General features: G+C 42.3%; 4 protein-coding genes across 4 annotated transcripts; 2 read left to right on the top strand and 2 right to left on the bottom strand.

Moving 5' to 3' along the window:
* Positions 1–3,102: 3,102 nt before the first annotated feature.
* On the bottom strand, positions 3,103–5,088 carry MELLADRAFT_92641 (uncharacterized protein; the record flags this gene model as incomplete). Its single annotated transcript, XM_007415426.1, has 6 exons — positions 3,103–3,319; positions 3,370–3,599; positions 3,764–4,274; positions 4,355–4,539; positions 4,609–4,843; positions 4,946–5,088. The coding sequence occupies 6 exons, from the start codon at positions 5,086–5,088 to the stop codon at positions 3,103–3,105; spliced, it is 1,521 nt and encodes a 506-aa protein (XP_007415488.1).
* A 6,178-nt stretch (positions 5,089–11,266) lies between these two features.
* On the top strand, positions 11,267–12,220 carry MELLADRAFT_73042 (uncharacterized protein; the record flags this gene model as incomplete). Its single annotated transcript, XM_007415528.1, has 4 exons — positions 11,267–11,327; positions 11,400–11,501; positions 11,574–11,692; positions 11,750–12,220. The coding sequence occupies 4 exons, from the start codon at positions 11,316–11,318 to the stop codon at positions 12,003–12,005; spliced, it is 489 nt and encodes a 162-aa protein (XP_007415590.1).
* Positions 12,221–12,761: 541 nt separating this feature from the next.
* MELLADRAFT_75661 (uncharacterized protein) lies at positions 12,762–15,124 on the top strand (the record flags this gene model as incomplete). Its single annotated transcript, XM_007415529.1, has 11 exons — positions 12,762–12,976; positions 13,069–13,084; positions 13,223–13,323; positions 13,408–13,541; positions 13,610–13,641; positions 13,733–13,771; positions 13,848–14,022; positions 14,115–14,120; positions 14,196–14,275; positions 14,343–14,490; positions 14,656–15,124. 11 exons carry the CDS (start codon positions 12,856–12,858, stop codon positions 14,767–14,769), a joined length of 966 nt encoding a protein of 321 aa, XP_007415591.1.
* Positions 15,125–18,137: 3,013 nt separating this feature from the next.
* On the bottom strand, positions 18,138–19,618 carry MELLADRAFT_124139 (uncharacterized protein; the record flags this gene model as incomplete). Its single annotated transcript, XM_007415425.1, has 6 exons — positions 18,138–18,300; positions 18,429–18,452; positions 18,597–18,999; positions 19,070–19,235; positions 19,328–19,367; positions 19,425–19,618. The coding sequence occupies 6 exons, from the start codon at positions 19,616–19,618 to the stop codon at positions 18,138–18,140; spliced, it is 990 nt and encodes a 329-aa protein (XP_007415487.1).
* Positions 19,619–23,089: the final 3,471 nt, after the last annotated feature.

Genomic DNA, 23,089 nt, shown 5'->3' with positions numbered 1-23,089 from the left:
CAGTTTCAGACTTCAACTCTGATAAATTGATGTCAATTGACGTCAACTTCTTTTGGAGAGGGTTTGACCAGATAAAGATACGTGATGGTGTTCTCCTTAAGAACTGCTGTGGGAAAGTTATGTACAGTGAGTTTCCAAGTTTGAGTTCCTGGGGATGACAAATATTGATGCAATGTGATCAACAACTTCCAGAGGGTTCCGTAGGATCTTTCACCGAGGTGCCATTTACGAATCCTTGGCGTAAGAAGGCTGGTGACCGTATCATTCGCCACATTCCTCTGGTATTATACTGTGATGATCTATCAGGGAACGTTTCAAAACGCTGGAATAAACATATTGCGTTTTATTTCACTTTAGCTGGTTTGCCTCCAAAGTTGGCAAATCAGGAGTATAACTGTCACTTCTTGACCACCTCCAATACAGCAGGGGCTTTAGAACTGGCTACCCCGGTGATTGACAGTATCAAGTAAGCTATTCTGAATGATTACAGCATTATATCAAAAAACACATTGATTCTGATTCCATCGATTATTGAAAAGTAAACTGTCTACCACAGGCTTTGTTGCGTTTGATTACGAGATCAAAGCCGAAGTCCTTGTGATGCCACTGATTCTGTGTCATTTAGGCGATTTGCCAATGCACGCAGAAGTGACGAACACAATGAATCCCACAAGTTCACTCACCCCTTGTCGAGTATGTGACCTGCAAGTTGATTCACTTGCTGACAAAAAAACGGGGAGGTGGAATTTTACACCGTCCACTTTACACAGACATGGTCGGTGTAAAATCCCAAGGGTGTAAAATTCGAAAATTGAGGCCTTTTTTCGAATTTTACACCTTTTTTCTTTTTTTTTGGTCCGTGTAAAAAAACTCTGTGTGAACAGGACGGTGTAAAAGTACGGAACCCGGACTCAACATTGAGTTTTGCACCGGAACTTTAACACTGAAAGTTTCGGTGTAAGAAATGCCTGTGTAAATATCAAAAATTGAATCCAAAGATTCAATTTTACACTGACTCCCTTTACCCCAACCAGTCATGTGTAAAGTTCGACTGTGTAAATTTGCACTTTGCATAAGCTCAGATGCACTTTTACACCGCATCCAAATAATTTTGACACCGCCTTGCATGTATTTCTCACAAACAAATAACTTCCAAGATGTATGATATCTTATATATGATCTTCAATCACGCTTGTATCCAGGCAATGAAGAAAAGACACAAACATAATCCAAAAACAAAAAAAAACACAAAATGATGACAGAGAGTACATCAGCCACGACGGTGACGCTTTGACCTGGTGGGTTTGACCTCTGCTACAACTTCTTCTACATCTTCAGCCCCACTTTCTTCGACGGGCACATCTTCCACGATAGCCCAACCTTTCCATTTTCCTTTGTTTGGTTTAGATGCTTCTGAACAAAAACATCAGTCAGCAATTAAGATTTTGTAAATCATATATGGATCAAGGTATATACCTTGTTTTCCTTTCGTGTCCGGTTCATCCTTGACCTCCACCCGGGTTTTGGTACGCGTGGTTCTTGAGGCCACTACAGGCGGTGGTTTTTCCATTGCCTCTAGCACAACCTTCCCGTCGGGTTGTGATTTTCCCTTGCGCTTCCTGGGTGACACTATATCACAGATAACAGATTAGTATCTTATATAAAACATTGTATAAGATAAAACATTATAAATATAAATATTAAAACTCACATGGTACCGGTTTAGACTTCTTATCTGCTGCTTCTGTGAGCAAAATGTCCTCTTCAACTTCAACCTCCGTATGTTGTCCCAATGTGACGGCCGCCACTCTGGGAGCAAGAATGCTCTCCACACTAGCCTTTGCCTCCTTTCCTGCGGCCTTTGCATCGCCTTCGGTTTCATGATCTTGAGGCAGGCCCCCGCCAAATGGAAATGTCGAAGTTGGCATTGAAAAGGGAATGTTGGAGGCTTTTTTTGGAAAAAGTTTGACGAGATCGCGAATTGCAGAAGAGATTTGATCAATCTCTTCTGCCTGAGGCATGCGAGAGTAGAACAGCCAGGAGGTATCGGGAGAGCAACCGCCAATGGTGGAGACATCCGCCGATTCCAGCTGGGCTATTCTGCTGTTTTCACGTTCGTCATAAAGCCAAACCCCGAGGATGCCATCAATAGCTCGTACGACCCGTCCCCAGTAATGGTAGTTCGCCCAATAGCCTCGAGATACCAAGAAGTACTCCACCGCGCCCACTTTGATACGTGCAGGCCAGTTGGTCTCACCTTGGTAGCGTTCGCGTTCGGAATCAGTAAGTCCCACAATTCCATCCATATGAAAGTATAGATGTAGCGGCGCGGTTTCGGCGTCGGTAATTACAATCTTGAAGTTGTTATGAACAAATGAAGGGTTTGCCACTGGGGTGACATCCTTGCCCTTCCCAGTAGCTTTGGGATGGCACTGAGTACATAAGACTCCTTCAGAGGTCAGTCCATCAGTCATCCATGTCGATAACAATAGGGGAACATCGGAGTAAGCTAATGAATGCTTGTCAAACATCGATGGCAGCAGGCGAAGAATAGCACGTCGTTGAGGTATCACGCTTGTATGATCTGAATTCCGAAGACACATAACTGTCTTAATCATCGAGTGTTCAAATAGCGGTCCCAGAGACGAATTTCGGTCCTTCACTGGTTCTAACAATAACTCCATAAACCCGTCAGCCGACGCAAAAACATCGTTGGCGTAAGAGTTGGACCTTTCTTGAACAGCTTCGTGAAGCAAGGTTTGCCACCTTGTCATGCTTCCCGTAAAGTTAGCCCCGGTGATTTCGAAGTTACATCGCGCGGTGAAGTGTCTTGCTAGCACGTTTCCTAAGTTGGTACTGTTCACCGTAAGGTATTTAGTCCAACATGGATTAAAAAGCGCATAGAGGGTTTCTAGAGTCGAAGTTTGCCAGCAACGATTCCGGGTTCCTTTCTTACTTCCGACTTTGTAAGACTGATAGGTGGTGAGTGAATTTCGGTTGATGTTCTGGGAGCCCACAGGTCGTCCTAATTTCGCAGGTGCCTTGTAAACCTTTTCTTTTTTTCCAAGTAGAGTGTCGGAGTTATCGGGTGCACAGCCATCGTTACGTGTGAACTTGCGTTTGGTGGGAGGTGGCATGCCTAAAGCCTTCACCACCTCTTGCCAGGTGTCCTGCGAGGTGCCACCGTAAGTTATTGAAATGCCTTTTTTGACTTGCTGGAAATCCTTTTCCATGCATTGGGCAAAGGCGCAAAGTTGAATGATGCCGGCTATAATCGAGCATCTCCCTTTGCTGAAGGTGATTGTAGCAGAAGAATGAACTTGATCAGTAAGTAAAATGACACTGATAGGAATTAAAATGTGTACTGACCACAGTATGTAATACACTCGATGCATACTTTCCTGTCCATTCGTAGTCGAAGGCAGGTCCGCACGTCTTCGAGGTGCGACGACGTTGACATCATCATCGTCGCTGTTGTCGCCGGGCAAGGGAGGGTCGTCAAGAGGTTTGCGCTTTCGCGCGGGGAAAAGCATAGCTTGAACATCAGCGGTTTCCCACCAATCTAGCCATCGCTTTGCTAGAGGGAAAAGGTGTCGCAACTCTTCAAATCGGGAGTCCAGGTCTTTGATGCCAGGTCCGTCAGGGAGAAGCAAAGCTTTGCATTTTTTCTCCCAAGTTACCTGCCGCAAAAAGAATAACAACACAAATGAGTTAAATGAGTTATGTGAAATCAAATGAAATATGAAAATTTTGATTGACTTACCGCCTGTTTGGCCTTCACAATCTTCTGATTCTTCTGAATTCGGGTAATAGCCTGATAAAAATGCCATTTGCATCCGTGCAACTTCGACAGTGCCACATCCTTGTCGTGGCAATTAAACACTTCCATATATGCGTCCTGAAATCCCACTTTCTGCGCCAAAGAGAAATCAACTACTTGTTCTACCATCATCCCTTTGCTCTTCTCGGACAAGGTTGTTTTTTGAATCTGCTGAAGTAAATTCTTAAAATGAACTTTGTAATGTTCAGCGGTGAGGCCATTAAGCCAAGAGAATAAGACAGGAACCCAGCGCTTGATGGTTTCACAGTATTTCGAAGTAGTTAATAGATAACCAATCTTGAAAAATCTATAAGTTACGTTGGAGAGAAGTCCTCCGGTATAAGTGTCTGATTTTTTGTCGGGTTCAACTAGTACTTCCGCCATCCAACCAGTTTGGAACGTTATGTGTGCATCCGGGCCGGCCACAGACGACGAAACCACCTTGAGGCCTTTCCTGGTTAGATAGATAGATACATATATACTTATCTATCAGTAGGGTGTTCTTTTGGGCGTAGGAGGTGTTATGGAACAAACCTTTCCCAATCCATAAATGTGCATAGCCATTTATCGCCGGCTTCAGGATCGCGGGTGTCAGTCATTATACCGGCCTCGACAAGATACATTTGACGCAAATACCCTAGACGATCGGCGTTTCCAAATGACGAATGAATATCGGTGACTGAATGGACTGGGTCATTGCCCAAATGCGCCAGTCCAACCTAAATGTGTGATCAGATGAGACTGGTCAGCATTGAGAATATTCACGCAGAAGGTCATAATCGACTGACCTTCAGGCCTAAAGGTCCGGTCTTGGTGTCATTAATGACCCTTTCCTTCAACTTTTCTTTCGAGATAGGATCGGCCTTTTTGGACTCCGGCCAATCATGTTGGTGAGTCCCTTGATGACGCAGTAGGCCCCACTGTTCGTTTCCGTCCGCGTCTAATTCGGTATCAACTCGGCATTTAGCGTCACATTCAATGTGTACTTGGTAGCCATCGCAAGCGGAGATAGGACAGTTTTTTCTGTGGAGGTATATCGAAGGAAATCATGAAAGAAAAAAAAAGAACACAAGTATTAACACAATGTTGAAGAAACCGAAAAAAGGTGTGCAACCAGGTGCTGACCCTTCCGCCCCTTCGGTGATCTTTCTGGCTCCAGTTGGAGGGGAAGCTGCCAAAGGACAGGTCGCCTCGGAGCATTTAATGACCCCCAAGCAGTAGTACCGACGAGTAGTCCAGGTTTTCTTCTTTGTAGTTTCCGATTTCATGGTGTGAGTTCATGCAATGAAACGGAAATTCGACGCCGGGGAATCAGGGTCATTGACATAGACAGGATACTCCTCTTCGTCGAGTTCGCATCCATGATCAATGAAGGTTCTATATAGAGATTTATCAGTTGGTAGATGAAGATTAGGACGGTGTGGTTTGTTTTCCGTCATATCAGCTGGGAGAACTTGGCTTTCGATGGGAGAGGATGTGATCTCAATCATTTCGAACTGAGGTAATAACAGAGATGGTGATAAATTGAGTGATATACTCGATTGAGACAAGGAAGATGAGGTACTATATGTGGATTCAACTTCACAATCTGAGCTGGATGAAGTAAAAACAAAAGAACTCAAATCAAACTGATTTTTGGAAGAGATAATTTCTCCCTCGTAAACGGTGCAGACTGCTTTGCGAGGATCATAGCGCGACGTGGACATTGGTTCATCTGGAGATGGAGACACATTGCCTTCATTGGCAATGCCACCATCATAGCGTGATGTGGCGTGTCCCATGGTTGAATTAAAATGATTCTAGGGGACGCCTCATGAGAGCTCAAAAGAGATGATGGACTCGAAAGAATCGAAAATGCGAAAATGAGAATGGGGGAGAGACAGTTGAAGAAAGGAAATGGTGAAGTTGGATCCCTCTTTGGGAAAGATGGCGGCAAGTATGGCGAAATATATCGTAAAGTTGTTCGATATTGGAACAACTTTCGATATTGGAACAACTTTGCGCTGCAATCATCCACCCTCCGGTATCATCACGGATATGTGGGTAAAAGGTGGTTTCTTGATATCTCGGTTAGTGCATGTTTGGTTGAGGTTATGCAAGGGTTCAACTGATATAAATGATTGTTTTTGGCACATGGGAATGTACGTCCATGGTTTGAAAGGTGTGGTACATGTCCGGTGTACGGTATCGATATGGAGTGGTGTAAAATTATAGATTGGTATTGAGTTTTGGAAATTCACACAGCGCGCTTTTGCACCGGAAAGGGTCTGTGTTACCCGTCCTGGTGCAAATTTCAAAGCCCCGCGGGGGTCCCGTAATTTTACACTGTAACTTTTTACACAGTGACTTCCTGTGTAAAAATCACAGTGTAAAATTACATGTTACGTCCGGTTGCCGTACTTTTGCACTGTCTTTTTTACACAGTGCTACTGTACACAGCCCAGGAAAAATGGAAAACTGTGTAAAATTCGAAAACACAGCCCGTTTTTTGAATTTTACACAGAAACCGTTACACCGCCCGACCCGGTGTAAAATGACCCCTGTGTAAAATTCTCCTACCCCCAAAAAAACGACGAAGTATGTGTCCAACTTTCTTGGTCTTGACGAAAGTGGAAGGCCAGTAAGTTCATATTCATCATGTTCATCGTTCTCCTTCATTCATCATTTATTTCCTGGTCTTCATCTATTTCAGTTTTCTCTGCCGATGCGAGACTGGCGTTCTACAATAAAGGGTACAAAAGATCTCTGGGAGATTGCGCAGCGCCCATCGACAATTGCTCTCTTTGATAGTCAATCTGCGACTTTGGGTATACGAGATACGCTCAACATGGAGTTTGTAAAGATGGTTCAAAACTTCCATCGAGATAAAAAACTATCTAACAAAGACGTCGCTGGTCTCTGTGGTGTCTTGGAAGCCGATTTTGGAGAACATCTTTTCAACCCCTTTCTGCGACTTAAGAGTGTGCTTCATTCATTGCTCTCTTTCTATCCAGCTTAATTAATACAAACATTAACACCCTAACTAACATTTTCAAACATGTGTTAGGTTTTGATGGCCACCGGGATACTCCTGTCGAGATTCTACATGTCATACTTTTAGGTGTCGGCAAGTATCTATTACATCATCAAATGAAGAATTGTTCAGCAAGCGAAAAAGACAGTATACGAGGGAGATGGACGTCGTTCAACACATCCGGTCTAAATATTCCACCCATCCAGCCCAAGACAATGATACACCATTTTCTAAGCCTGAATGGGAAAGAATTTCGAACGGTTCTTCAAGCCGCACCATTCATCTTCTTCGAATGCAACTTAACGGAAGAAGAGCGTGCAACGTGGAAGTCACTCTCAAGTCTTGCCCCTTATATCTTCCAAACCGAAATCACCAACATGGACACTTATCTCAACGAACTTGCCATTCACATTCAACGCTTCCTTCAAGCAATAGTTCAAATGTCGGCTCAATGGTGTAATAAACCCAAATTTCATATGCTCATACATTTATGCGATTCTATTGATTGGTTTGGTCCAGCATGTCTTTTTGCTACGGAAAATTTCGAACGTTTCAATGGACATACAAGGCATCAATCGGTACATTCGAATCATCTCAGCCCGGGGCGAGATATAGCAAACTATTTCAATGATGGTGGCTTGATGAGATCTGTCACGGCAGGATCATACCTTTACGATGATGAATTGCAAACCTATATCAGATCTAGTATCAATGTGCGAAGGCTTTTCCAAACAAACCTTCTATTGCAAAGGGCGTTGGGTTACAACTCCTCATGGAATAAAGAGAGGGAAATTGGTATTGGCAGTAAGTTGATTATTTCGAGTGTGATCTGGATTGAACTGCACTGATTCTTTGGCTTTAGAAAAACAGAATGTCAACCGAGTTCTCCTGAAGAACTGGTTCCCAAGGCCATCCGTGACGCTTTTGCAGCAAAAGACTGGAAGGTAATCAAATCTATCACTTTGAAAAGTGAGCAAAGTGTCACCTCGGACTGTTTTGTTTCAGTAAACAGTCCTGCTACTTCTAGGACAATCGGACGAGTTGTTCACGTTTGGGGTGTCGGTGGCTGTGCATTACGACAAGTCAAAGTCGAAGTTCACAAATGCGTTCTTGGGGGGATCAGTGAATTTTATGGCATGAGAGAGATTCAAGAGAGAACTTCTCTTTTATTGATAAATCCCGAAGTAAGTGTATCTGTTGAGATCCAGATTCTTTCTATTTTGGCTCACCAAACCGCTTTTACAGGATATTGAAGCCGTCCTCAACGTCCAACATGACTGCCACAAGAGCAGGTGCAAAGTCCAAAGAACTCGACCAGTCATGATTGAACGTGAAGTATCAAAATCACTTGATTTTGCCGTTGCACATGCTTCAACAAATGACTTTATCATCAACTCAGCGGCTTTTTATTCGACTCAGATTCATCGCAGCTGGGCCCAGCTCCCTTGCAATGGTGTTACACCAATGGAATGGAAGCAAGCCATTGAAACTGGCCTGAAGCACTGGTGCGAAGTAATTCAAGAACGAGACGAAGCAAGGGAGCAGAAGAGTCAAAAAGAAAGACAAAGAGTGCTCAGAGGACAAGGTTCACAACAGCCCGCCAAAAAAACAAGATTGACGCAGGGCTTATACGGGGCAGGACCATCACGTTCTTCACAAACACCTGCTTTGTTGCAGCCTGAAGTTGATGAATCCCAGCTGCCAGTTGCCGGGCCTTCGACTTGATGTTTTTATTGATTAATCATTGCGTTTCATTCCCTTTTTGTACAAGTGTTTATGGATTTATTTTCAATATGCATTAATTTTGATTATTGGTTTAGTATTTATTTTATTTATCTCATCTCTCATATTCACTGTATCATTATTTTTTGTTGATTTATTTGAAATACAATGCCTGTTCTTTGCTCTCTAATACAATTCCTAAAACTATATCTGACCAAACATAAAATTGCAAAATGCAATTAAGAGAATCATTACAATAATTCTAAAAGAGAATAATTACAAAAATTCTAAAAAAGAATAATTACAATAATTCTAAAATGCCATTGAAAAAAGTGCGACTGAAATCTACAATAAAGATGAAATCTACGATGAGGATAAGGAGCAAAGGGTGGGAGCACCAAAACACTGGAAACATGAAGGTTTCAGTATTTGTGTTACATTCGTTGAAACTTGAGGTCGAACTCACATGTTGATTAGTTCAAAAGATGATGATGCAATGTTTGCTAGTGCAAAAGCCCACGAACAATGGTTTTCAATTCTGGTCTGACCCTGCGGAGGGTGTAACGGCTCAAGATCATATTGATCACACAGGATTGGAATGTTTTGGATCGATAATCAAATGTTTTGATGTCTTCCAATGAAATATGTTGGTTTAAATCGTCCAATGCTGAGTGAATGCAAGATGTGAATCCTCCGTTGTTCTTGCGATTTCCACGCCCAATGAGTATCAATCTGACCACACATTGTTGGAATCCGTCAGATTCATGATTGATTACTTGAACTTTTTCCATTCTAACTTGAGCTTTCAAATCTTTCATAACTAATGCCCAGCGATGCTTGATGTCTTCGAGTCGCACACAAAGAGATCCACCGGGACCATGTAGACGTTGCAGTTTGTATTGGAGTTTGTATTGACCGGATGCAAAGGGACCTTGTGATGCCATTGAAGAAAGGAAGATGAGGTTGAGTGATCTCAAGATGGAAGAATGAACAACAGAAATGTGAGTGAAACATTTAATATTTCACGCACTTTTCACCTCTCAATATCTTTAATGAACTCGTTCTTGATCTGGCGGCACTGTGTTTATTAATTAATCCAACCTCAAACTCGAACATCATCTCCATTTCAATAATTCCTCCAGTTTTCCCTCCACCATGTCTCAACGCTATGAGCCGTACAAACGACCTACCAGAAGTGGGACCACTGGCAGCCCAGCAAAATCACAGGGACCTTCAAAATCTACACAAAAAGCACCGAGTGTGAGCTCGACAAGCCCGGTCCAATCGATCACCCCTGCGAGTTCGACTGTCAGATTGCGTGGTACAACAACTTCTCGCAACAAATCCAAAGGCGCCACCCCGATTTCCAAGAAGGTAACCAGAGGGAAGAAAAAGTCGAACAAGAAGCCGAAATCACCTCCCCCTTTGTCACCCCCGTCCATCACAGCAGACGATCTAACTCAATTCAAGCCAGTCAAGGATCTTGGTAAGTCATTACGTTGATCCAACACAACTTTAGATGTTCTGATTGACCTCTTCGGTTCAGGAGAAGATGGCAATAACGGCAATGGCGATGGGAATAGCTCGCAGAACGAGAACGACAATGACGAGGGCGATGTGAATAATGATGATAGATTCAATGGCTCTGAAGATGATGGTAAAGATGATGGTGGCGAGTACAACTGTGAAGAAGAAGAAGATGAAGTTTATGAAGAAGATGAAGGAGAAGAAGAAGACGATCATCTTCCTCCATCTTTAGAGCCGCCAGCTCCCCGGTCCCAACAGTCTCGAGGGTCTGCCTCAAGAAACCAACAATCTCGATCGGCGCGTCCTCCTCATGAGGAATCCAAACCCATTGGCGAGTTTCGACTAACTGGGATGGACCTTCAATGCTTCAATTGTGTGGCGAGCCGTGCGAACTTGGATGAAGAAAGTAAAGCTATGGGACGGCTACTCTGTAATGTACGTCATCTTCTGGATTCTCGAATGGCCTCATGGTAGAAACCTCAACTGTATCTCTCTTTTCTAGGTGGAGGGAACGAGTGCTCAGTTCTTTACTTGCATGGCTTCAATTCTTGCGGGGCGTCAAGAAACAAGGTTACTATGTGAGGAAATGAACCATAGGTTTGATATTTTACAGGGTACAACACAATCACATAAAACTTCCAAGAAGTTAGAATGGACAGCACCACCTGAGCTTAGAGTAAGTGAACTTTTCCCTACCTTGTTCAACCATACAAATGAATCAATGAGTTCTCCGTGCAAGACTTAAATCGTTTGTTACAGGGATGTATTCGCTTATTAGCAAGTCGGCTTGTATTGGATGGTGACGTACAAGCGTACACGGCCAAACAAAATCGACATGGTAATAAAGACAACCTGCCTTTATCGCTGTATGCCAAAGTATTGGTAAGATCTTTTATCAGATTATTCGACCTCAATGAGATCAAAGCTGATAAAAAGAACAGCGAGATGTCTTGTCAAAAAACGAGAAATGGAAGCGTCGAGTTTTGCCACCAGGCTATAGCAGCGATCCCGACCCTGCCGCTGCCGCATCACTTCGCAAGGTGATAAATGCTGTATTGAAAGACATTAGGAAGGAAAGTCTGGACATTGTGCGCTCTTTCTTTTCATTCTTTCTAGGTATTTCCTTCTATTCCTTCTATCTCTGACGTTCCTGTGCAGATTCTTACCAACATCCGACTCCCAAACCAAGCCAATCCGCTTGCAACCAATGCAAATGTCCCAAGAACAAAATCAATGATTGCAAAGGTTAGTATCAGCATTTCACTTCATTTCATCAGTAAAACAAAGCTCACATGAATTGTTACAAATCAATCAAAGCTTTATGAAAAATCTAAAAGCTTAGTAGTAGGGCCCATATGTGTTCGTGAAGACGTCATAGCCAATGTGAAGCATTTGCAAGAAGCACGGTTTGCTTGGTTGGTAAGCCGAAATCTTTGTTACCATCATTTATTTATGAAACACTGAAGTTTCTCCTCCCAAATCGCAATGCAGAGATTGCAAGCCATTCATTGGGGTATACACGGTGACCAGTACCTGGGGCAAACGTTCTGGAATGTGGTTGACAGCAAATTGGAAGAATTACGAGGCAAGTCGCTTCGGTACCGTTATGCGTATGTCACAATTCATTTTTCCAAGAGTATGATAGTATGACTAATCTATTGCATCAGTTACCATGTGTGCATATTGCATGACGATTTCGATTTGATCAATGGAAAGGCCACTTTCAAACAGATCCAATCAAACAAGGGCAATAAATTTTTGATGCCCTCAGACGCACGGGTACTTACTTGTGTTCAAGAATTGAATGACACATTTGGAGACGATGGCCCTCAAGACGAAGCTGAACATGAATCAATTGCAGTTGCGGTAGACGAGGAAGAGGGAAATGAGGAAGAAGATGAGGGAGAGCAACAGGAAGATTGAATCATAGTGTAAATTTGTAATTTAGATTGTAATTTAGATGATTGTGTATTGTCTCCAGGGAGCGTTTTGATTCCCTTTCATTGCCTCTCTTCCGCTCTGTCTACTTATTCTCTTTCATTTCATGTGTATTTATTTGGTATTTGGAATTTGCTATCTTTTCTCGTATCTGTAATTTCTTTGTACCGCCGTGTGGATCAATGTATACGTTATTGTATAAAAAAAGTCCCAAAATGAGCAATACTGAAATTGAGGAAATGCATCTATGAATGCTTTCAAAACAGTGTGGGAATGGATCTGAACCCGTTTACCAACGGTCTGAAAAATCAGCACAGTAACGCAACAATTGAGGAACCCACGGCTTTGAGATGGAGAAGAAGCAGGACAAAATCGGGAGTCAATACTCCTGGTTTTTGGATAGCTTGGATACGAGCAGCTTCCAGACCGTGGGTCCCTCATCAAATAAATCCGGTGGGTCAGCCGGATTTCACCCACGGTGGTAGAGCTGCTCTGGTGACCTCGTGGTGTATGAGGCTTCATTGTTCGGGCGGCGTGAGCTGGCGGAGGGTAGTGTCCCGATTTTGCAGCTGCGGGTATGCTGAAGGGCATGTACATATGGACTCTGCGCGCCACACCTTCGGTATCCCCGGACGCCGACTGTACATATGCGTTTGTTACATGCGCCGGACATCGGCGTCTATTGATAGCCGTTTTTGTTAAACCGCTGCTGAGCTTTCCTGTGCTCGGTCAAGAGGGAACTAAATTACCACTTCAGTCAACAGGAAAGACTTTCTCCCCACATCCTCATTCACATTCAACCAATAAGACACCAAAAGCCAACGTTATCCTCAGAATGAAGAAACGCGGTCCACGTATTCAAATCATGGCAGGTCCCACACTCGATGAACTTTCACCCGTCAAGGTCAATGCAGATCAAACTGGACCCATGCCCATCAAAACGGATAGTTTTGAAGGTAAGGTCTTCAATTTCAGAAAAAAGATATGATCAAGCATACCCATTTTTTTTGAAGTGAAGACTGATTTGTATCTCGACCGCTTTGAGCAGGTGCTTTGATCGTAAGGTGGGTCATTGGGCTTACAAAGACATACCCTCTCTTCTTCTTCAACTCCCCAAACCTTAAACAAGAAAATATCAAAGCCTTGTTTAAAGAGGCACGAGTTGGAACTTATCTTCCGCTGTTGTATGTGATTTAAACCAGAATCAAAAACTTCGCGGGAGTTGATGGGGAAATTTACCGCGACACCGAGTCTGGTTATTTCTTATATAACCATGATGTCACTTGGAGTATTCAAGTTCGAGGTCAGTCCATGTTTCGCAAAGCAACTTCATGTTGGAGATGAGAGATTCTGATGCGAAGGATTGGTATGGTACAATCCCCTTCAGGCCGATTTCTCAAGCCAACAAACGCCAATGACTGCGTGTTCGGCAATACCTTCGATCAACCGATCCGAAGTCGATTGCCGTATGGCACTGCTATAGCTGTCAAAACTATTTCGTACATTGACCCAGGGTTCCAAGTTAGTTATGTTTTACCCTCAGAAATCGTCTACATGGCTCATTATCTTCTAACTGGTGCAAATTCCAGTGCGATTTGTATGCGGATAAACCATGGGCATGGTAAGCTTATGTCTCATACGTACTGGACATGCTGGTATGATTTGTGGAGACCGATGAGAACGCTACAACTGTTTCAATTCTTGATCCACAGGTCGCCCCTTTTGGCGACGATGAATTACGTCAAAACGGTGTAAGTTCGTGAGATGAGAGAAAACCTTGCGTCCCAAAAACTAACCAGGCGTGTTTTGATTTTGATTTTCTTCAAGAAAATTGCCATCCGATGATACACCATTGCCTGAATGGGATGGGAAAAAACCTGTTGAAGATTGCAATACAATCATCAAAAGTACTATGCCTGATCCTACCCCACCTCAGCCTCATCTCCGACGCAGGTACTTTGCTTCTGAGGCCAATCGTCTAGCGCTGACCCTGGGACCCAAAGTATGCAACATGTTTCTCTTGCTGGGCCTGCCTTTCTGCTGACGCCCTGATTGTCCTGTATGTTAAACTTGGCTCGATGTGAATCTTGAAAGGACTTTGTAAGTTTCCTTTTCATCAGAAGTTCAGTATTGCGCTTGAAGCTTACGTGTGGTACAAATATCATCTTGACCTAGATCAACGCTGAGTTCGCTAATGGATTTTTAGACTTCTCCACCCTCTCACTAAAGATCCCCGTCGTCAATCTCTCGTTCAGGTGTGTTCAAGCATGCCAGATCCCTCCCAGTTGAAAGAAATTGATCTAATGTATTTGATATTGACAGTCTCGATAAGTTATGGGACGGACAACCAGTCAGATACATGTGTTTAAATCGCAAAACAAATGAATGTTACTGGGCTGTAGTCTTTCAAATCGCTGAATTAGAAGCGGATAACAACTTATCTGAAGATGATACTGATTCAAATGAAGAGGTCAGCAAAGGATCTCGTCGCAGTCTCTGGGGTCGCCTTCACTCCCGTCAGAAGCCTAAATGAGCCAAGAGAAGAGGAATAGAATAGTTTTCACTGACTTGCACTTATTGGGATTATCTTTGGATGTGTTTCGACTTCCTTCGTTTGTCAAATAATCAAATATAGCAATCTTCCGAGGAAAACTTTGCGGTAAGTCGACGTGCTACACGAGGCAATTCCGCAGCCACACGACCACCAGATGACCTACCAGTCTTTGAAAATCCTGTGATAGATGAATGAGCAGGCAGAGTTTCTTTCATCTCCAACTGACTAATGTTGAGATTCTCCCTTGAAGTGCGATGTGGTTCTCAATTTCACTTGGCATTTGGATGGTTTCCTTGATACATAGACCATACTAGCAACTTTTTTTCCTTCCTGTTTGTTTGTACATTTGATCATCAGCACATATATGGGTGTATGTTTTAGTGTCTGAAAGTGTGAACAAGGTGATATGCATTTGTAGCATTAAATAATACAGGACATCCCAATATCCATATGCTGATAGGTGATGTGTTGATCCTATCAACTACTAATCATTACAGTGTTGTCAGCAGCATAATTGATGACAATCTAAAAAATAATGATGACGATGATCATAACTTGACACTCTGTTACCATCTCTTCCTATTAGACATCTTATGCAATCATGTAGCCTTTGAAGCTATCTTTGATTTTCAGTGTGTGGCATTCTATGAAGCTAGATCACTACTTGAAGCACTTTAACACTATTATGAGTAAAACTTGGAATCCAAATATATGATCATAATCTGATTTTTTGAGATTGGTATCCAAGCAAAAGGAGAAATGTCTAGAGTTTGAATATGTACATATCTTGTCAAAATCAAAAGGTACAAGTTCATATTTGAAGTGTTTGAATTGAGAGAAATCAGTTATCATCAGTGAAGGGAAGGTTGATAATTTTTGATCAGAAACATTTCAAGTTTGAGATTCTTCTTTGTATATCATCATAACATCCTCGAACTTGAAGTGTCAGAATAAATTGAGGAGTGTTGTTGATCATCTTGGCTCCTCATGTTGGCAAATAATGATGTGTTTGCATTGAGCCTCAAGCTCAAAATTCAAAGGGAGGCATATACACTACAAAAGACCTGATTCACTTACTCACAAACCTGCCCATTTCTGCTTCTATCTTCCCATTCATTTTGGGAATTGTCCATAGAATTGTGAAAATGGGCATTTATGGATGATGTGTGTTGGCCATGTTCTCAAAAAGAAGTGGCCTTGCATAGTTGCTTCCTTACATTGTTACTTATTATTGGCATCCAATACGCAAAAGGGTGATGAAAATGATACAGGTCAAGAAACAAGTACAGGATGCATAATTGAAGCCTGTGAAAAAAACATGTTAGGCTGATTCCACACAAGACTCTCAATCAAAGTCACTTGAGAATCTTGACACCTCATTACAACCAGAAGACAAGCTTGGTACATACTCACAACATCTTTGAGAACAAAGGGATACAAAGCTAAAATCGAATTCTCCAAGTTGAGTGACCCTGAGGACGAGAAACGTCAGAGTAAGCTGGGAGGTATATAGACGTGATAAGAGACTAGAGTTCATCATCAAAAGCTTCGGTTTCGAGTTAGTTGATCAGCTAGTCGCTCTTAGGATAAAGTAGTTTCCTCGCATTTTGAAGATTTATAAATCTGGCTTCGCTGAGCACCTCTCAATGAACATCACTCAACTCTTCATTGACAACATAAACTTTCAGAAAGGTTGATAAGGCAAAATAGTTTGTTTGAAGAGAAGTGGATCGCTCTGAAACTCATTTCCCCATTTTGTTTAGAGGACATATATGAGTTTTTTTCATACGAAACTGTTGTCTTTTGATAGAGACAGGGAAAGAACCCCAAATGGAGACCAAGAAATGACAAGAAAGAGATCCAAATGATCACGTAGAGATATGCCCAGGGGTTGAGCTGGTGAACATTGAGATGCCAGGATCGGTAGCGAGACAAACTTTTCCATTTTGAAAATTTGATACAAGTTGTGTCTATCTCTGGGATATGTCGAAGGAAATGATTTGAAATTTTGCTTGGACAAAATCAAGTGGACTTTGCCTTTTGAAGGGTTTCAGTAGATTTCAAGATACTATGGAGTCTTTAGAGAATAGACTCGAAGGCTCAGTCAACCTAGCTAGTGAGAGGTGTCCCAACCCCTGTCTCACATGCTTCTCATTGCCCCAGCAGTTCAAGAGACCCGGCTTTGTTGGGTTGCGAGTTCCCAATCTGTTCTGGGAGCGGGAGCACTTGAGGATCCGGGTTTTTTTCCTGATAATCCCTGATAATCTGATACTGATAAAATTCTGATAATACAGCGTACAGTGCCCCCGTTAAAAGCAATTCAAAAATTTATAATAGCATATTACATGGCTATGTGCTAGTCCGTACTAAAGTCAGAAACCTTAGCGTTAGGCCATCACGTGTGCATGTCACTCACCTGTCCCATTCTCCCCAAATGAAAAAAACCTCACATACCTCCAGTGTTTCAAGATGAATTTTTTTTACCACCACCACCACGCAAAGAAGACCTGCAGCACAACGGAAAAATATTCAACAGACATTTACCGACTTAGCATCCTTCATTTGTTTCCTTATCCAATGGTAATGAAAGAGCTCATGCTTCATATTTTTCAACAAAGATCAAGACTTATGATTCTTCAATCAAATTAGACTTTCACTTATGTTGCGCATGTGACGATGTGAGGCTTGGGGGTTGTCGGCCCAGAAAAGTGAGAGTTCCATAGCATCCAAATCCTTTCTTTCATTTGACTTGATGAAGAGTAAGAGTGTAAGATTCACGGTCATAGAAATTGGGTTGGAGTGGTAAGGAAAGATCAATTTCTCCTGACCAAAAAGTTCCTCATCTTCACGTTTTGAAATCTTGAGCTTTCAATCAAACTTAATATGTACTCTCTTTTTTCGATTCCTCATATATGGCAAGGATTCTCGGAAACCAAAATAAAGTGTGGTTTTGTGAGACATTTTAAAGATCGATTCTCATTGGAAGGTTTTATCAAATTTCCATGACATTTATCGACATTTTTTTCTTTGGTTTCTTCGAAGAAAGGTTATTGTGGCATTTTTTTAACTTTGACTCAAAACCGAGCAAATTTTTGGACTTAGTTGAGAAAGACATCAAAAGACAGCTTTACTTTGCTGTTTTCTTCCTTCCACTGCACATCCGTTCATAGTCTCACTAGCATAAAAAACCTTTATAAGAGAAAAAGTTGATTGTATAAAAAAATCTGTTTAAATTCTGTTTTACTCTCAATTTGTCTAAGAAAACATCCATACACCTACAATCACGTTAGCTTTACTGCATCTCTTTACTTCAGAGCGCCAGTGAATAATATGAATCGTACTAGTAGAATTTAAAACTTTGATAGAAGGTCGCATCGCAAGGCGTGAGAGGTGACACCTCAAGGGCGTAGGCCACGTGGTCTGCCTGACGGACAGCAGTCCAGACGCTAAGTGGTAAAGGGCCTGGAGATTTTTCTAACTTTACATATGATGTTGACTAATGTGGACCCATAACCTATGGGGTTGTGAGGGTTTATCAGGATTATCAGAACTTATCAGGATTATCAGAAGTTCTCCAGCAAAACCCCGATCCTATAGTCTACCCGTGGGAGCTCCGAAGATGGTGTGTGTTCAACATGTTTGGTGATAACGGGGTCCTCCAAGTGCTGCCCTGAAGAGATGGCTTTAGCACCGCTCCGTTTTTCCTTCTTGCGGGGACCTATGACACTAAACATATACAAAGTAGAGAAGACATTGATACTCAATTTCTTTGTAGAAGTGCAGAGCTTGGATTCACAAAGGAACATTGGACTCCCTGGTATGGACTTGTGATGTGATAGATGATGAATACTCACTGGACGTGCTCCAACTTGACTCCTCTGAGTGCGAGTCCAACAACAACAAAATATCATCATCGTCAGCTGAATGAATTTAAGCTCGACTTCACTGTTGCCACATTTGCCTTAAGTGGCGTGCAAGCCTTCAAGGTAAATGCTCCCAGTGCTGTATCGCAAGCTACTTACTTTCGGAAATCTGGATTTCTGACCCACACCACCTCTTCGTATTCTGTCAAAACGACATCCTCAAGATAGGCATTAAAGTGCCTTCCAGCCCATTTGAAAGCTTCCCGACCTTCTTTTTGCGTGATTGTTTGACCATTGGAGGCTTTGTAAGGCTTCTTACCCGGATGTAACATTTGTCCGAGGTTCAAATTACGGTCATGTTCTACATCACGTGGACCCGCATACCCATACAAGTAATTTCTGTCGATGTACTCAAGTAAAGCTGATACTCTCTCGGGGTCATTATAGTCTTCTGATGGCCAAGACTCTCCTTTCTTAGGTTTGAATGATTCCTTGTTTACTAACGAAGCCCTGCTCCAGACCACAAGGTCATCCACTCCGTCCGGAGTTTGATAAGGGAAATCTTCACAATATGAACATTCATATGATCAGCTTCATCATTCTTGGACATTTGAATCACACTCCAACCATACCATTTGGAATCAATTTGGAAATTCTCTCATCTTGAAGGCTACCCTTATCGAGAAAAGCTGGAGCTGCAGTCTCCCAATGTTCAGGCCATCCTAATTGTTCACGCAATTGCTCGTGATTGGAGCGGCCCCTTTTCGAAGTTTTCTCCTGCCATGCCACATAAGCACTCTTTCAATATGATACAAGTGGATCAGTGATTTGGTTCAGGATGTTTGGACAGCATCACCATGAGGAAATCCTAGATACCAGTCACTACTCACTTGGGTTTCTGGTGACCTTGTGGTCGATATATCTGGGTGCCTGATACCATAAAGTCAGTCACTCGTCGTCTCCAGTGTTAAGGTACAATTGACTTACCCGCTCAAGACCAACCGTACTGTCTCAGGATAGAAGACCTTTGGTACATCTGGTCGTGCTTTCAAAGGAAATTCCACTTCCTCAAAACTGTCGGACTTGTGCGTGGCCACATCCTTTGCTATTCTCGACGGAACGGCAAGAGATTGGGATTCAAAAATCCCGTAGGAAAGAAGATACAAGAAGAGTAGACGCATTGTATTCCGAAGAAGTAATTTGCTAAAAATTATTTGTCAGGAAGCTCCAAATGGTGTAAAATATATCGTGGAATAACTCTGAAGACTAGGACAAGAGAGTACGATGAAGAATTGAAGTGATACTACGTATGCTTGTATAGACACCTCAGAAGGCTGGAGTCGAGCATCAATTGTTGGTCATGAAGTCTGGCGCTTTTATACCATATTACTACCACTTCACCGGTGCGCCGCCGCCGCGTAAGTCGGAAATTCCGAAGAGTGCAATCCATGAGCAGCTCATGAAGAGAAAGTGTCCATAAACCTCCAGTTTGTTTCGAGTGACACACGGCAGCCATCCGTCACTCTTGGACTCACTACGATGTACATACCCATTTCCCGTGTTTCCCATTGGGTTCTTGCGATAAGATATGTAGATAACGGAAAATCCGAAGGTTAGACCAATCCATCAGCAGCTGAACAACGCGCAAGCAGCTTCATAAACCTTTATTATGTTTCGAGTTTCACGCGGCCGCCATCCGTCATTCGTGGGGGCACCACGATGTATACTACTATCCCATGTTTCCGACCATTTTCGACCAATCCGAGCCGCGAGCTTTCGCGAAAAATACGAATGGTAGGGTGTCCAATTCATGAGGATCTGAGGATCGAGCGAGCCCCGATATCCACCGTGTCCTATGTCCTCATTGCAACCGCTAATGCCGAACAACTTTTACTTATATGACTGGATTCTTGCAATGTTCTATGTATATAGCAAAATCCGCAGGGTAGACCAGTTCATAAGCAGCTGAAGAGTGAGAGAGCGTCGTCACATGCCTTCTTTGAGTTCGAGTGCCATCTCCAATCCGTCCCTCGTGGGCACAACACGATGTGCATACACATTCCCGATGTCTCCGACCAGTTCCAAGCACTCCGAGGCGCGAGAGTTTGCGGAAAACCCGACAGATAGGGTGACCAATATATGAGTAGCTGAAGAGCAAGCGGGCGTCGATAGCCACTTCAGTGCAACGGCTATATGCCGAACAAATATATTTATATGACGGATTTCTCATAATGATTGATATCTATATATATAAAAGGCCTTTTATCTCCTCATTGTAATGTTATATAATTCGAACATCCTATGATGAGCATCATCATGTGTGTAAAGGAACTCCTCACCAAACTGTGCAACCATTCCCCTCAGACGGCCGAGACTCTAACGCTGAGCGAGATAACCCAGTTGATTGTATACTTTTGGAACTGGAATTTGATTTCAACAAATGTGGTCATCGGATTTGATAGGTGGTGGTGAAAGGCTGTGTAATCTGTCCGTATTTCTTGCTTGTTACTTGCTCTTTGGGTGCTCGTGGATCAGACAATGCTTCGCATACTCCCTAGGGAACGGCGCAGGACTTTGATACGTTTACAGGCTCAGCGCTTCCATGAAGCATCGGCAGTTTTCAGTGAATTTTCAGTTTTTGCCGATCAAAACCTGTATGTCCAAAACTCAAAAGAGACCATTCTTTTGAAAATCATATTTTGTGACATGTCTCTCTGGAAATCCATACTATTGTGTGTTGGTGTCACAAAGCACGTGATTTAATGGACATCATGGAACTTGAAACTTTGGTTCAAATTGTACCAAACCACTCATGCAGTCATCACTCATCCTTTCAACCATATTGACCGTGGAGCTCCAACTGCTTTAGTAGAACCAGGACCAGCATTTCTCTTAAAATGCCTTTAATTAGATCATATCCTCTACCTGGATGAGCTCCAAGCTGAGATCCTCAAAACCTGTGGTATTCATGTGGCTGTCCAATCACTTTCAAACAAGCTCTGAGACAGCCTCAAATGGACTCAAAAACAAGCTTGAACTGTGCATCTAAACAATCTCTAATGGCCAGAGGTGCTTATATCAAGGCTATTCACAACATTGACCCTTGATGCCCTGTTTTCACAGTGTGTTTCTAGTGAAATCATTTTGATCTCTTTTTAAACCCTTTTAATAACTCTTTCTGACTGTTTTTATACTTTATTTTCCTTTGTAGATGAAACTGCAAACATTGTCTCTATCAAGAATTTGCTTGAGCTCCAGTTTGAAAAAGAACTGCCAGGCTTGAAGTCCCCACCCAAGTGTTTGGTTGGTCAGTGCTGCCAGCCATATCAATGGATGGAGTACTTGCTTTACATATATTCCAAAACAGGGGATACCAACGCTGAGACAGCTACGCTACAACACGCTACCATGCATTTGGTATGTAGCGTAACTGTATGCAGTTAACACAGATCTGACCATTATGATAGTGTAACTTGTCAAGTTACGCTATGCTACAAGCTACTGTAGCTGAGTTTTGTGCCTCTACACTACGCTACAAGGCCAAAATTTGGTTAGCTTGAGATTTTCTGGGACTCTGTGTAGGGTAGCTGGGATTCATTCATGCTGATTCCTGCTAGCTGTAGCTTTGCAGTGTGTTTCTAGCTACGCTATCTTGCGCTATCAGCTACGGGTAGATTAGCTGTCTCAGTGTTGGGGATACTCCCAAGTGAATTTTGAGGCCTACTTGGAAAACCATCTGGTCATTGATCATTTGATTTGCCAATGAAACAATCATAACTATGGTTCTGATCTTTGTAGTAACCTACCCTATGTGCTTATAGTTACTGGCAATGAATCTGTGGCCCCAATGTAACACTATGCAGGTTATGGACAACACACCAATTCACCATGGGGGCATGGCTGATCTTTGCACCACATGGGAAGTGCAACTGGTGTACCTTCAACCTTATAGCCTGCATTTCAACCCAATTGTAAAGGATTTCACTACTGAAGGAAGCATTGAGAATTACAAAAGAAAACTCAAGCTGCTTGAACACAGAAAAAGAGAAGGCTAAAAATTTTTAACAGTTATGAAGTTGTTCACAGCTGAGATTTGTGTGTCACTTTTTAGAAGGACTACCTATCTCAGAACAAAGACTTTTTTGTTTTGTTTGCTTTGTGGTTTTGGTCACTTTGTCATAGAGATGAGAAAACATACTTGGATTCCAGTTGTTTGTTTTCAGTTGTTTTCTTTTTCAAACATGACAATGTTTATCCTTTTTTGAAATGTCATTAAATAATGTTCTTTTTTGGATGTGCTAAAGCTTTACAAATCTTTTTTGATTGTATCAAAATCAATCTTTTGGGAAATTCATGCCAAAAGTCTTCACATCAAAAGTCACCCTTCCACTGCTAAATTCTCATAAAGTTGAAAAGATTGGTTGAAAATGTAAAAAAAGATATAAAATGCCTTTAAAGATGTTTTGCTACTACTTCTCAGCCCCGAGAGAATGAAAAAAATCATGTAGGAAGACAGTTCACACATAAAGAAGCATGTAAGAACAATTTCTGATATAAAAGTTTTAGTCTCAGATGTGCAGATAGGAGAACTTGATCAGAGGTCAAAGAAAGAAGCTTTCAAAAATAAAATAATTATTTTTTAAGTGCTCATA

This window comes from Melampsora larici-populina (genome assembly GCF_000204055.1).
Source record: "Melampsora larici-populina 98AG31 unplaced genomic scaffold MELLAscaffold_51, whole genome shotgun sequence".
NCBI classification, from domain to species: domain Eukaryota; kingdom Fungi; phylum Basidiomycota; class Pucciniomycetes; order Pucciniales; family Melampsoraceae; genus Melampsora; species Melampsora laricis-populina.
Note: the sequence above shows the minus strand (reverse complement) of the source record. Positions and strands in the feature narration are given on the sequence as shown.